The sequence below is a fragment of the Rhinolophus sinicus genome, linkage group LG05, assembly GCF_036562045.2.
Source record: "Rhinolophus sinicus isolate RSC01 linkage group LG05, ASM3656204v1, whole genome shotgun sequence".
Taxonomy (NCBI): Eukaryota; Metazoa; Chordata; class Mammalia; order Chiroptera; family Rhinolophidae; genus Rhinolophus; species Rhinolophus sinicus.
Window position 1 is genome coordinate 139093897 of NC_133755.1, and position 16166 is coordinate 139110062.

Sequence of the window (16166 nt, forward strand, 5' to 3'; positions counted from 1 at the left end):
CTAGGTATTGTATATACACAGAGAAAGAACTGACACCACCTTGCATCTCCCTCCTTTGATCCCTGGTCCCAAAGGAGGTTTCTGTCCTGGCGCAGGCGTTCTTCCTCTGAATAAATGTACCTGGTGCTGGAGGTAATGAAGATACCCCGTCCTGGGCTTGGTCTCATGCTCTCATCCTTCATCCATCTCAGTTCATCTTTCCCAGGGCACATATTTCTCCTGGGCTTCTTTTCTTCTGAGACCCACTTAGAGGAGGTGGACTTCCAAAAAAGTATTGTTCAGTTGCTTTGTCTTGCTTAGGAAATACAGTTTAGTGTTCTTTAGAAACAAATTACGTCCTGGTCTCAAATCACTAATACAAGATTATCTCGTAATTCTTTTTCTCCACATGGTGCACTCTGAATTAAAACAAGTTTTTATAATATTTACTTTTTATTGACCAAGCTGGGTATATTTTGTTTCATATTTCCTTTCTTCATCATGCTTGGTTATGTACGCATATTCTGCTTGCCATCTCCAAAGAGAGTTCTCTGTGTTGCCTATTTCATTTAAATACTCCCCCATTCTTCATAATTGGGATTATCCAAGATTATAATCTCAGCATTTTATATTTAGAAAGCCTTTCATTTTAAAATTATATTTTCAGCATTTTTGTCCATAGGCTCTTTTTTCTGAACCTTTTGAAAAGGTGTTTTTTTAAAAGTTTTGATATGCCACCGCACATCATTCCCCTTCCTAGTTCTCATGAACTTTGATATAGCATTTTTTCTTTAAATATCCACTTCATCAGAATTTGATTTATAATGAAATTCAGTGTTCAGCGAGAACGCTCTTTCAGATTCTCTGCTCAGAGCAGATGAGTGTTCAAGCAGAAATGCAGATCATTGAAATTCCCTGCCTTACTCTCACTTGATTACTCTGATCAAGTAATGAATACTTAGAAAGATAAACAGGGCTTCTTCTATTTTCTGAGGGAACTTGCTCTTTAGGACTATCCATTCACTTCATGAATTTGCTGAACTGTTTTAAGTAACTATACACACAGACCCATGCACATAGAGCAGAGTAGAAAAGATAATCTAACTCTCAGATAATTACGTACAAGCCAATCCTGGCGGCCAAGGCCCTGCCACTCACCGGGTGCCAGTCCCCTCCCTGGGGACAAGTAACAGCAGCTCATAGAATCTGGCTTAGTATACCCAAATCTTGTTTTAGCAAAAAGTAAATACATCAGAACATCTTGACTCTCAGATGTGTTCATGGCATTTTTGTAGATCTGTGACACAGTTGAAACAAGAAAGGGCTTGGGAAAGGAATTAACATGTTGAAGACTTACCATGCCAAAAGCTTCACAAACGTGTTTTAAAAAGAAAAAGAAAAAAAAACTTTGATGTATGAGGAACTATCTTACCATAAATCATACAATCCCTTTAATCCAGTGAATTGTAGAAAACCAACATTTACATTTAATCCATCTTTCTTTTTTTTATTTTATAGTTATACTTACTGGTGGACACCAGAGATAATAAAACATTTACCCCTGCCTTATGATGAAGGTAGGTATGCTTTTTCTCTTTTAGTTTTCATACTAACGTTTTGGAATTATTCCTACATGAGCTTGAAGTATTAAATTCTTGGCATATAATATTTTGTTAGAAAGAAATGAATAGCTACTCAGTGTTATGTTGCTGTTATAATGGGGGATTGAGACATCTTAGACAGCTTTTTTAAGGGCAAGGATTGTTTTAAACTTCTTTTATCTAAGTAGGCCAATGCCTTGCATTGTGTCTTACACTTACTAGGTTATGTCCCTCACATGGTTAGTAGATATAAAATACTACTTCATCATTTCAAATTAGTACTGATTGTATTTCTAGATATTTGGTGGGAATGGGGAGAAAGTGAAGACCCATTTACAAGGAGCAATAAAACCTTTTCCTGTACCTAAGCAGTGAAAAAAGGTACAGATGTGTTTATAAAAGTATCTTTTAGTCACTAAAGTTTAAATTAAATTTTATTAATTGGTCAGAAAGGCAGGAAAATTTTTGTATTAAAAAATATTCTCCAATGTACAATACATTAGAATGATGTTTCCGAATTTAAATAACTGCTCAGTTTTAAATACAGTTTGGCCCTGGTTCTGCTTCTGACTCCCCTGACCTTGGGCAAGCCAATTTTTTTTATGTGTGAAAGGGAAGTATGATTACTGCCCGTCTGGAACGCTCCGGTTGGGGACGCCATGTAGTCGTGGTTAACCATCCCAGCTCTGGGTGGTGAAACCATGAAGTAAGAAGATAGCAAATGATTTTTAGTTCTTAATAAATTAATTGATTTTTAAAAAGTATTTGGAAGCTTAACATTCTGGGCAAAATGATCACTCATATTGCTACGAAGTTTCTGGAAGAAAGGAAAGGACTTTTAACAGTTTAACATTGGCCATAAACAAGATTTGAAATATACAAGAAAATTTAGTGAAATAGCTGCTCGATTTTTATCTAGAAGGCCAGAGGGCACTTATTTAAGAACAGAAAGGAACTGAAATTGCTGAGTAATGTGGCTTCTAAAACAACTCCTTGCTCCTGCCCCCTTACAGCCTGTGACACTCGGCTTTACGTTGTATATTCTGTGCACATATATTTTGTCTCTTTTCTGAGTGCCAAAGACAGAAACGGAACCTTGTTCAGTGTGCTGTTTGGAAACAGTTGATAATTACCGGCATGTTTGCTAGATGTAATCGAAAGAGTAACAGGCAGTATCTCCCTTAGTTATCTGTGCTGCGAACTTAAAGAAGTTGATAGTGAAGAAATTTCACAAATACGAAGAAGAGATTGACATCCACAACGAGTTCTTCCGACCGTACGAACTGAGCAGTTTTGACGATACCTTTTGCTTGGCTATGACAAGTTCCGCACGGTATGTCACGAGCATTCTGCTTCTGTAAGGATTTGGGAGCTGCAGTTGTCCTGGATTATAGAGACATGTCTTACTTTACCCGAAATCTGTTCTGCAAGCCTGCTAGCAGGTGGTGGTTCAGCCCCTGAATACCTCCTGTGATGGGGAGCCCACCACTTCAGGAGGGAGTCCCTTCTATTGTTAGACAACTGGAGTTAATTGCTGCCCTGTGACCCGTTGAAACCTGCCTCTCACTGGTCTCACTTTGTCATTTGAAGTAAACTCAATTTTTTTTCATTAAACATAGAAGTTGAGAGCTAACATAATTCACAGGGAAAAAACAGTCTTTGGTATTAGAAAGGCCAGGATGTGAATCTTAGACCAGCCACTGCCTACCTGTGTGACTTTGAGAAAATTATCCAACATATCTTGAGTCTCCGTTTCTTCATTTCTTACACATAGGGGTGTGTGTGACATGCACACACCTACACACATAAATACTATACACACACATGCCAAGTGCCTAATGTGCCTGACACAGGTAGGTAACTAATAAAGGGTGGCTACCATTATATTACTATTTTTATTAGGTACACTGCCGGTCTAATTCTTCTATAGGTCAGCCTGCCAGATATTGGAGGAAGCAGTAGTAATTTTTTTCAGGGTAAATATCTTCCATTCTTTCTTTCGTAAGTCATGTGACCTTGCTTCCAGACTCTCCCCGTCCTGGTCTGTCACCCCTGAACATAACTGCATTTTTCTGGGTCTCTTTTAGACTTTGGTGTGGGGCCTTTTAGGAAAATGATAGAACTAGCATAAGAAAATTAGGTAAAGCATAGCACTTTTTGATTATTATGTTTAATGCTGAAGTTTACATTTTTATATTTTAAATTTTCTTCAAGTGTGATATATATATATGCCTAAGCTTAACATGGTACATGCGGAAACGTTTTATGGTTTTTATTTTCTATAAATCACTCTACATTTTGCTTCAGTTTTAGATGGAAAGTTTGGAGTTGTTACTTGCATTTTCAATTAAACTTGTTAAAGTTTAGCTGTTTTAACTATAAGCTCATTGTCATTTCCAGAATTTTTCAATTCAGCAAAGGATGATGTTAGGTATATGCGTACATACAGGTATACATGGGATTTCTGTATTTACAGGACTTATGTTCTATAAAGCTCCTGGAAACACTGAATTAGAGACCAGTGAATCCCTGCTCCTAGGGGAAACACACTGTTAGGTTCCTGAAAGCCACTGGTCACATTTTCGTCAGCCATTGTTTTGTGTGTTTCTGTTTTAAGACACCTTATTTAATACATATTGTCAGTTCATTAACATTGAACGCACAGCAACAGCACTATGCCTCCTGCCTGAATGAAGCTTCTCTAACACACGTATTTTCTCTATAACACACAGCTGTCTTGTGCTCTAAAACACAAGACAGCTTCAGCACTATGCTTGGGGGCCATTTTAGACAGAGATCACCAACACAAAGCACAAAAATGTGAAAACCATGGCACCATATAGACTGGAAAGGATACTTGTTTACAGCATGAGAGCTAATACCGAAAGGCAGACTGTCACCTTGTTCTGCCTCAGCTGGGAACAGGAGCAGTGGCTTACGCTAATTGTTCACACTTTTGCACATGCACACATCTGGGAGGGATCGCAAAAGCTCTGAATGTTGATTTTTGGATTAGAAATAAATTTCAGCGAGTAAGCAAATTCTCAAATATGGAGTTCACTGATAATGAGGATAAACTACATGTTCAAAAAGAAAGAAAAATTAAACCACTTACATTTTACAAACAACATTTTCAAACTGTTAAAGAGGCATTTTGAGTCAGATTCAATATTACTTTCTTTTCCTTCAAAAAAATGTAATATTGAATCACACTTGGAGCAGTATCCTTGCCAATAACTGTTGCTTTTTTTAGCAGCTAGTAAGGAGTTTGGTCTGACTTCAGCAGTGACAGGTAGGTAGGTGTTGCATAGTGAGGAAGTAGCTTTTGCTTATCTTAGTAGGTGGTAACAATTTCTATTTAAGTGTTCCACCAGTGTTTTAATGAATGAACCTTAGCCTAATGAGGTAGATGTTGATACTTTAATTTGTGCCACTGTATTTTTTATCATTATGTCCGCTTCCTTAGGAGGTATAGTGTAATGAAAACGTTGTCCATAAAACCGAGTGGCTTAGTGTTTTAAAAAGTCAGTGGGTTTTATGAGTTTAATTATACCTGAAAACTAATCGTAATACCTAACCAGAGGGTATACATCTTAGTAGTAATTTAGATATCAACTCTGTTCCAGTACACAAAATCTCAAATTCCTAACTTATAAAGAAAATTCACAGTGAAGACTAATAACATTGAAGTTGCCTAGTGCCGTTAGTTCATAGGGTTTTATGGCCCTGACCACCTAAGCTCCCCACAACACTTGGCTCTGAATATATGGAACTCCAAGGGCTAAGAAGGAATAGTATACAAATGTGAATTGAGTGGAAGCCAGTATCATCTGGATGGACAGAGATTCAGATGTAATTTTTTTTCTCTTTTCTTCAGTGACTTTATGCCTAAGACCGTTGGCATTGATCCAAGTCCATTTACTGTGCGTAAACCAGATGAAACCGGAAAATCCGTGTTGGGGTAAGATTTGCATATAGAATGAAATTTTAAAGATTCATATAAAATAAGATAGCATTTGCAATGTAATTTCCACCAAAAACTAATGACTTCAAGTCACATAGTTTGGGGCACAGTCCATTTATTGCAGCTATACAGGTAGTTTGTTTGTAGCACTGGGATCACTAAAGTATTCAATGTGGAAAGTAGAATTTATGGGAATTTCAGCCACATGGTGTTTTTTCATTTTTAATTAGAAATATCACAGATGGCATAATGTATGTCCTATGAATAAGTCAACATCCTCTATTTCCCTCAACATAAAATACTTAGGTAAAAATTTATATTCAACGTATTTACTTTTGTTTGCATCCTGAGGAAACATTAAAGCAAATATGTTCAGATAGAGAGATTAATAGATTTTCTGTATATAACTGTAACGTTGTTTTGAGGGAGACTTTTTTTCTTATATCCAATAATATGGAGAAGACGACGAACCATGTTTACATCTCCATGCTTAGAGACTGGAGTGAACTGTGTTGTGTTCTAGCATGAGAATCTGTTACTGCCTCTGACCTGAATAAACACAGTGATAAGATTTCTTCTAGACCCTGACCAGACTGTAGGTGTTAAGTCCTAATTATACTTAGGAGTGTGTATAGGGTCCTAATTAGATTCTAGCTACATGTGATTTATACAATGGAATATATATTACTATTTTTCAGACACACCATTTCTGTGGCTTAAATATGTGTCTTTAAATAGTATATGTTAAGCCCTGGGCCAGAAGCCTAGGATGTCCTGAGGAGTTTAGAATTTAAGGAGTTCCTGGGACAAATACATAAATAACCAGCTATATTAGTATATGGCACAGAAATGCTATCAACTTTAATTTTTAATTGTTGAAAGTAGAAACTAATTTATTTTCTAAACTATCCAACCCATAGTCAGATAGTATTACATTTTCCTTTCCTAGAACATTTCAAAATATTGTGCTATTTTATATCCCTTGCAGAGAACTTTTTAAAAAGAGTGAAATATTAAACATTTTTAATAAAAGCCAAAATTATTACTATAAAATATTTTTTGAATCAAAAAACACAATATTCTTACTACTCTCAAATTTAGAACTAAAATAAAAGTAAATTCTTTTATAAGTCTGGGTATTTTTTCTGTTCCCCTCCTCCCCCCACCCCCATCTAGCCCTTACTATTAGAAGGAATGTTCAGCAAATATAGTTATTTACTAATAACAGTAAATTTTAAAATTTAGTTTATGTTCATTAATTACTCACTACTTTGGTACAAATAATCTGCTGATACTGTGATTGATAAAAATCACAGGAAGGAAGGAAATATACATGGATTTGCTATTGAAGCTTTTACAAGTTATAGGTAATTTTACTAATACCTCAAACAGGTAGTCTATTATTGTACCATATATTTTGAAAATATTGATTTCAGTTACCAAAGGAAGGCACAATAACTAAGTGGTCAGAAAACTTTTCTGCACTGGCTTACACTCACATTCTGGTTTATTTTCTGAATTTGTAACAGGGCTCAAATTCATATAAAGTCAGTACCTGTACATGGTAAAATATTAAGGTTTTCCCATTAGCACAACTTGAGCTTAGAAACCAGTTTCTCACAGTCATTTTCTTATGCTTCACCAGGACTAAGGCTTTGGGGTAGAGTGCTGCACAGTGCGTGTTGAGGGTTTGCTTTAAAGTTGCTTCACCTCCATATTGATCTTTCAAAGAAACAAAAGCAATCGAGAAGAAGCTGTATTACAGCGGAAAACGGCAGCCAGCGCCCCGCCACCCCCCAGCGAGGAGGCGGTGTCCAGCAGCTCTGAGGATGACTCGGGGACCGACAGGGAAGACGAGGGCTCTGTGTCACAGCGCTCCACCCCAGTGAAGATGACCGACACGGGAGACGGTGCCAAAGTGACCGAGGTGTGTGGGAGAGGAGCTTGTGTGGGCCAGCGGGAGGCTCTGAGGAAAGAGCTCTAAAATTCTACTTTCCGTTAAAAGGCTGAGAAAAGGTCACGTTATCTCACTCACACTAGTCCAATGTGCCGTGGTTGAGGCGCTGAATACATTTAGCATCGACAAAATTGCAAATGGTTTCATTTTGAGAAAAGACTGGCATATTTTTGCTCCCAGGTATAATGGTGAATTCTTATCACTTCAGAATTTTAAAGAGAATTTTATCCCTCTTTAAGCAGCCCGTTGTTGGAATGAATACAGGGTTTGGACCTGGGCCTCACAATCTTTGCATAGCTTCAGTGGGAAATGCATCCTGTTCAATTTGATATAACTAATATATTAAGGGAAAATAAAGGGACATAAACAACAAAAGAACCGAATCTAGCTTTGGGGAAATTTAATTTCTAGAATTCGCCAAAAGTCATTAGAGGTAGAGATGGCAAATAAAATGTGATAAGAACTAAATCCATTATTCCAGGAGTCAGCAAATTGCAACCAGATTGGCCAAATCCAGCCTGCTGCCTGTTTTTGTAAATAAAGTTTTATTGGCACCCAGCCATGCCTTTTTGTTTATATGTTGTCTGTGGTGGCCTTTGCACTGTAACAGCAGAGTGGGAGTAGTTGCAGCAGAGATGGTATGACCCAAAGAACCTAAAATATTTACTGTCTGGCCCTTTACAGAAAAAGTTTGCCAACTCCTGCATCATATAACTCGTAATTATTTAAGTTTTTTTACCCTAAAGTAAACTATTTTCAATGGAAATGAAATCAGATTTTATAAAACATTTAAATGAGAAGTATAATGAATAAGATTGAAGAAATATTGTGATTACTTTTGTGGAAAAATTCACAGGTTCATTTTTCTTCATCTTTGGACATAATTAATATCCTAGATGTCTAAAAATTCTTCCTCGTTCTTTTGTTTTTAACCCCAGAATGTGGTCCAGCCCATGAAAGAGGTATATGGAATTAATCTCTTTGATGGCCTCTCAGAAGAAGATCTCTCCATTTATTCAAGGTGAACTACTTCCATGTAGAGATTAAGGAAAAAAATGCAAATTATTATTACAATAACATCTAGTTATAGACTGTGAAAAGGATAATTGTTTACAGTATGAGAGCTAAAACAAAAAGACAGTGTCACCTTGTTCTGCCTCAGCTGGACACATTATATTGGGTTACTCTAATTTTTCACTGTTCTGTACATGCACATGTCTGGGAGTGATCGTGAAAGTTCTGAGAGTATAACTTTGAAAAACTGAAAACAGTCAATACAGAGGGAAATGAATTCCACTTGTGGTACAGTCATAGAGTTTAGGTCAAATTTGGAAACACTGATTTATATTTGGAGTTAAAGGGTCTACTGCCTGAGACTATCTCAGTGCCCCTCAGTGATAAAAAGTAGTGATACGTACATGTATTTTCACTGCGCACATATAAGCTGCAGACTGAAGTACATATACGTTTCTGCATTAACAAAGCCTTAAGATCTGTACCTTCTTATACAATGAACCTGGGATATTCACAATTGAGGACCTTACATTCGCTTTATTTCTGGGCCGCTGGTGGGAGTGGTGGCTGAGCAGGAAAAAGGAAGCAGTGACACAGGATGCCAATTCAGAATGCTACCTACCTTTATTAGGCAGACCTAGCTGAAAGGACATGATCCACCAAAAGGCATTCCCTGAAATTACTAATATACATAATTTTGTGTATCTTAGAAGATTCATAGTTATCAGATTCTCAAAAGAATCCTTTACCTAGAAATCCTCAAGAACCTGACGAGACCACTGGAAACACCCCCTCAGCCTAGAGGACATGCACTGAGAAGCCTTAATTACTGTATGTGAACACCATCCCACTTCATTCATATAAGTTTGGCTTATGTAAACTCTATAATATAAAGGAGCACTGACCTTCCATTCTTTCTAAGGAGAGTATTTCATTTGCAGAATCCATCGAACTGGATATTGTTAGCTTTTTAATTCAAACTAGTAAGATCTCCCACGTCATATGTAAAATACAAAAATGCACAGTATTCTTGACTGCAAGAGCACTGGCGTGACTACATCACTGTCTTAGGAGAAGCCAATTTAGTCACTCAGAACTCGGCCGCACCCGCCTCACTCCTGGACACACAGACGTGCAGTCACAGCAGTGCAGCTAAAAACTCTTCATTAGTTGAAGTGGGTCTTTGTAAGCAGCACGGTCTGGCAGCCCGAGTTATCTGGGGTTCGTGACTGAATAATATGACTTTGCTTATCGCAGAGAGCGTGAGTATACATGTCAAGCACTGACATTCTGGCTCAATTAAGCAAAACATACCTCTTGCTTCAGGCATAACTTTCACCTGGAGCCTTTGTATAATAACTCAGGCTGCCCTGAGGCCCACTTCTACTTCTCCCTTCTCGAGAAGTAAGATACAGCCTTGTTCAGCCACAACATCCCCGGGAAACAATCTAAGAGGTGTACAAGGGCAGGCCTGTGGGGAAGGGGTTACCTCAGAACTGGAAGGAATCCACGTCCTGCACTAAGATTCTGGTTTGGATATTCTGAAGAACAACACCTCCTTCTTTGATGTGTATAACACTTTACTGTGTTTTAGTTGTTTTTTCAAACAGCTCTGTAATAGACTGAAAAGATATTATTATCCCTTTTTATATGCTGAGAGCACAGAAAGAGCCATTCAGTGACTTACCCAGGAGCCCTAGCCCGTGCTTCCTAGGTGTGCTGTGATCTTAGACTGTACCTTCCTCTTTATCCTCTTAGTAATATCAGCTGCCCCTGCTTATGATGCAGACTGGGGTCCAGGCCATCTCCTCCTCTCTCTGTGAGTAGCCCCTTCCTATGGGCAGACTGCCTGTCTGCAGTAGGGGCATCTCCCCTCTCTGAGACTGGTCACGGGCCTTGCTGTGGGCAGAGGAAGCCTCGCTCCGTCAGGGTCTGGGGGATGGGTAGCTGTGCCATGGGGTGGCCAAGAATGTGCAGGGACTGACTGGCATCCCCTTTTGCCCCCGCTGGGCCCAATGCTCTCTTAGCGCATCCTCTGATCTAGAGGGGAGAGCTTCAAGGGCAGGACAAGAGCCCATGTTCTGCCCTAAATTGTGAGGTGCCCTCTCCCACTGCAGTTCTGTACCCACTCGGCTGGTACCCCCAAAGTTTGTGCTTGTAACAAAGGTGCCTTATCCTGGCTAGCCTGTCACAGTTCCCACGTGGGCTAGGCTGTCACAGTTCCCACGTGGGCTAGGCTGTCACAGTTCCCACGTGGGCTAGGCTGTCACAGTTCCCACATGGGCTAGCCTGTCACAGTTCCCACGTGGGCTAGCCTGTCACAGTTCCCACGTGGGCTACCATAGAACAATGGTGCAGGGAAGTGATGCAGCTAGAGTTGGCTTCTGAGGCCTGTCTCGCAGCTTCCTGCTCTCCTGCCTGTTTTTCCTACGTTGACTCTCAACCACCATCAAACTCCTGAGGATTTCTTGGTTTTATGGTTTTGTTCTAATTGCTGAGCCCTATTCCCTGTACCATCCTTTGCCCTCATCCTTTCTGGTAGCTTTGGTTTGCTATCTTGACCAGACCCAGAACTTTTCTACATACTTCCGCAAAGCCTCAGACCCCCACCAAATCTTTTTTTTTTTAAAATTCTGACAGTGATTGTGTACATGATTTGGTAAGTTTCAAGTTCTGTACAAATATTAGATATTATGTGACATTCTTTTCAAAAAATGCATCAAAAATGTTCACTTGGTAAAGATAAAAAGTTCCGTAAAAGTAAGCTATTTAAAAGTTTTCAGTAGCATTGTAATGATTTAAGAATTGGTAGTTCTACAGCAGTTTGTTTGACCTTAAAAAAGCTAATTAAAAATAAATTTATAAAAGTATCCATAGTCATCAAAAGAAAATGTTTTAAATAGCAGAAAAGTGGAAAGAGAATTAGCCCTTTAATCCTGCCCTGTAACCTCCCAGGGGCACATTAGAACAAAACTACAAGCCACAACCCTGAGGGGAAGATGAATGCGCGTAGCATAGGCCACCTTTAGACAGGTCTGCGCTTGAGAAATAGCTGGGCCCATCTTAGATATCCTCTGACCGGCGGACTGGGCTGGGGCGATACCCTTTGGCTCTTAGCTTCAGGCCGAGGTTAGTATTGCTCCAGTCTTCTCTAAGGAGGGCTGGTATACAGTGGTGCTCAGCAGATGGTCTCCTCAGTCCCCTCCACCTTGTTGAAGGTACTCTTAGGAGTGAGAGGAGTCCACTTGGGGATTCTTCTGGTCCTAAGGAAACAGTCCATTTCCTGGGTTCTCAGCGGTGTCGCTGCTTTAGGAGATGGATCCCTAGCCCGATCCTGCCCTGTCCCTGTTAACGTGTCTCACCACAAATGTTTCCCCATGTTTCCTGCCACAGTCACCCTTAGATTTGGGAGGTCCTAAAAGATCATCTGTTTGGCTTTAGGAACGTTTTGGTTCAGTTCTGTATCACATTTAAGTAGATAGAAATACAATGAAGTACACGTTTCGTTTCATTCTTATACCCATGGTTCTGCAGAATCTCTCCTTCTTTACAACTAACAAACCCACTCTAAAATCAGACAACCATTTACAAGTAAAGTCTTTTGTTACACAGAATACTTGTGTGCTTTTCTGAAATAAGCATATTACAGTGATACCTCGGTTTTCAAACATAATCCATTCCGGAAGATCATTCAAGTTCTGAAACATTTGAAAACCAAGGCACCGTTTCCCAATAGAATGTAATGCAAAATGGATTAATCCGTTCCAGACCTTTAAAATCAACCCCTAAAACTGCAAATTTAGCACAAATTTTACTATTGATACCATAGATCCATAAAATTTACAGCGTTTGTAAACCGAAGTGTTCGTCAACAGACATGTTCAAAAACCGAGATACTACTGTATTGTCATTTGAAAGCTCATTCCATTTTGTGTGATCTACTGAACTTATTGCAAGTAGTTTCTTCTTTAGCTTACTTTTTATCCATTGTAATGTATAGATTTGTCCAGCTGGGTCTGAGTCAACATCAACAAGACAAGAGCAGCCAGCAGCTCTGTTCCAGGTGCCCAGATGGAGTTACAAAATTGTAAGTACTAGATTAGACCTTTAAAAAAAAAAAATCTTCGTATTCATGCCATTCATAGTGCTTTTTTTGAAGACTTTGTGAAAAAAAAAAATCATCTTCTCAACACAATAGTGTAAGCACCATAGCATCTCCTCCTAGTACCTTATCCAAGGAAAACGGGGGAGCTAAGGGATGGGGAAGAGATTGGGAGCCTTGACGGTACTTGGAATGCATCCTTTGGATTAAGATTGGAGTTGATGGAGGCTTCTCGCCATGAACTCTGCTCTCCACTGTGTAGAGGTGGGATGACAAAACAGCTCTGACCCTGTAGACATGCTCCTCAAGTTTAATACAAGCTCTTCGAGGGGAGGAATGGGCTTGTCTCTTCTAGCTATAGGTCCTCACCAGTTCTTAACTTGCTATAAAGTTAAATGGGTGTTTAGTCAATTCTTAAACAGAACTAGGTTCATATCCTGAATCATAGCTCTACCATATTTTATCACAGCCTTCAAAATGGCTATTTATCCCTTTGTTCTCTCCCCATCAGTATTTTTTTCTGTTTTTCCTTTTTTTTTAAAAGATACAAACTCCTAGCAGAGACAGTTTTATTCCCTTATGTCTAATTAGCATATGGAAGTATGGGCTCCTAACTGAATTGAAATAGATGTGGCCAAAGAAGGAAAGTATTTAAATGTGTCAGTAAAATAAGAGACTCTGTTAACCAAATTGTATTATACAAATTGATTATTCCATTAAAATAGCATGGCACAACTGAGGAGGAGAAGATGATGACATGAATATAGTACACAAACTGAAAGAAAACCTTTTCCCCTGTTTCCTTTGACATTGGGACTACTTTGATGCATAATTGATCTTGCAGTTATTACTTTTAAATTGTTTTCTTAAAATATTTAGTATTTGCTTTCCTGAGTTCTAGGACATATGAAAACCATGTGGATCTAGAATTTTTTTTTAACCTTTTCCAATTAATTAGTGCAGAGTCTAAGTTGAGTGTGTTTTTGCACAGCATCTTCAGCAGGATAACAAAGAGCCTGGTAGGCTCTGCATTATGTTGTCATGGCAACTGCCCAAGAGTGTTATTGTTGTTTTGGGGTGTGTGTGTCTGTGTTTGTACATGGTTGTGCACTTTAAATTGAAACCACTCTAAGTTCTTAAAATGTCAACTATTCATTTTTAGATTTCCAAAGCTATGCCAAAACCAAGAGAAGTTAGATTTGTATGAGATTATCGAGATTCTCATCTTGTTATGTTTTAGGTTCTAGTAGATTTTAAAAGGGTAATTAGTTTATTTTAAGTTTATATATACATACGTAGCTACTCTTCTCTGGATAACTCATAATCTATCCAATTTTTCTTGAAATCATGAGGCAAACCTTACTCCTTTGCTAAATATGAGGTAAATACAACAACAGAAGTACAGAAACCTAGTAGGTTGGTGCAAAAGTAATTGCGGCTTTTGCAATTATTTTTGCACCAACCTAATAGATGGGGGAGCTGGACATTTTCACCCAAGGTCTTCTTGCAAGACATTTATTAGAAATGGATGTGTTAAACCAAAACTGGTCAGGGTCTGCACCGTCAGCCCACTCAAAGCTGTACTTTGTTTGCGTGTGACCCCTCCCTTTGACTCATGCCGCTTCCTAAGTGGATGGGTGGTGATTAGGGAGAAATAACAGCCATCACTTACAGAGCGAGCACTGGGTAAGCACTGGTCTTAACCTGTATTAATTCCATTCTCACAATAACCCTGTGAAGTAGATCTTACTATCGCCTTTATTTTGCACATGAGAAACTGAAGCACAGAGAAATACGTAATTTGCCCAAAGTCAAACAGCTAACGAGTGAAGGAACCCAGATTCAAACCCCGACAGGCTGGATCTCCACCACTAAGCTGTAAATGCCTCGTGTGACCAGCTGCTTTTGTAACCACAGTGGCAGAAATACTTTGTCATTAGTGTTAATAGCCCTCCCTGTGGTTCTCTGACATGGTCTGGATTTGTAGACACCTTTACATGCAGACATACTCTCTCTGCTCTCTTGAGCTTTAATTTTGTTAATATTTAAAGAAAATACAGAGGGTGCCAAAAAAATTGTATGCACATTTTAAGAAGGGGAAAAACCGGTATTAATATATACTGATAACAAAAGAAGCATACAAGTCACGTTTGACTTCTGCAATTACAAGAGGTGCTCAAAGTGGTTACCATCAGCGTCCGGACACTTCTAATTATGGCGGACTACTGCTTGAGCAACGCTGACCAAAGTGTTAACATCTCTTATGATATGTCTAGATCCTCTTGGCACCCCCGGTATACACCTCTATTCTTGTCCCGGTACCCAGCGCATCGTCCCTAATGTAGAGGTGCTTCCTGGACAAGCATGCTTTGCTTGACTCCCGCCACCGTGCAGACGTTGTCCGGCCAGCCTCAGAACGGTGTCCGGCCAGCCTCAGAACAGTGCTGCTGCCACTTAGGGTTATTGCTGTCCTAGCAGGTGATAAGTTCCCAGAGGGCAGCCCGTGTTTGGTGTTCTCTACTGCCCCCCAAAACAGTACCTGAGACTGAGTGCTGAAATGGACTGCACCTCGCCCCCCAGACCCTCTCATTACTGTCAGGGGGTGTATGAAGCCACCTGAGCTTCCCTAGAGGCCCACCTCACCCGCCCGCCCTGGTTTTCTGCCATCCTCCCAGTGACTCCTTCCCTCCTCACCCCATCCTTGAACTTTCCTTTTAGTTCTTCCCCTATTCTGTTTCCTGTTTGTAAGCCCTCGGCCCCCTCCTGGTTTTTTTGTTGTTGTTGTTCCCGGACTGCCTTCTGATAGAAGAAAAAAAGTAAGCACACCAAGTTTTGAGCCTTTTTTCCCTCTGTCCTGCTTCCACTTGCATCTGTGACCAAACGCAGAGTGAGAAGGACCCAAGTGGGAGGACGTGCTGTGCCCGGGCGGGTGGGGTGCTGTGCTTACGGCCTGGCAGTGATTCCCTGCATTCATTCAAGACCAGCCTGTTCTCGTTTTACACTCCAACCAGTTCTCTGGGAGTGTTTAACGGAGCAACAAAGGCCAATCAGTGTAGGTTTAAAAGAACAAGGACACATATCATTAGTGCCTGCTCTTCTGTAGCTCACCTATTCCAGGAATATGTCTCACTCATTTAGAAATTACCTCTAAGAAATGGTTCAAAATATAACACATAGGGTTTGGATAAATACTGTCTGAGGATTTTTCCAATGCAGAATGAGCTGAAATGTAATACAAGGTAAATAAGTATGTTAACTGTTACAGGACCATAAGGTTGAAATTATTCCCTGAGTGCATCTCATAATAAGAATCATGTATTGACCTTAGAGTGAATGCCTCTGGGTATGGGCTTCGGCAGGGGAAGCGTTTCACAGATGAGAGTGTGTTCTTACACAGTATTAGCACACCTTTTCACACTGATGAGTGTGACACAATGGCCATGACTAACTCAACTTTGTTTTCTTTTCATGAAAACATTTTCAATAATGTGCTTTCTATATACAAGTCACTCTCTGGGGTCCCACGCCCCTCCAATTGATTGCATCTAG

General features: G+C 39.6%; 1 protein-coding gene across 1 annotated transcript in view; it reads left to right on the forward strand.

Moving 5' to 3' along the window:
* Positions 1–16166, forward strand: part of FIG4 (FIG4 phosphoinositide 5-phosphatase) — a 103482-nt gene that overhangs the window by 57391 nt on the left and 29925 nt on the right. Inside the window, exons 17-22 of the mRNA XM_019735020.2 lie at positions 1498–1556; positions 2766–2913; positions 5458–5541; positions 7276–7471; positions 8440–8522; positions 12516–12602. Coding sequence (XP_019590579.2) covers positions 1498–1556; positions 2766–2913; positions 5458–5541; positions 7276–7471; positions 8440–8522; positions 12516–12602 — 657 coding nt within the window. The remainder of the gene's footprint in view (positions 1–1497; positions 1557–2765; positions 2914–5457; positions 5542–7275; positions 7472–8439; positions 8523–12515; positions 12603–16166) is intronic.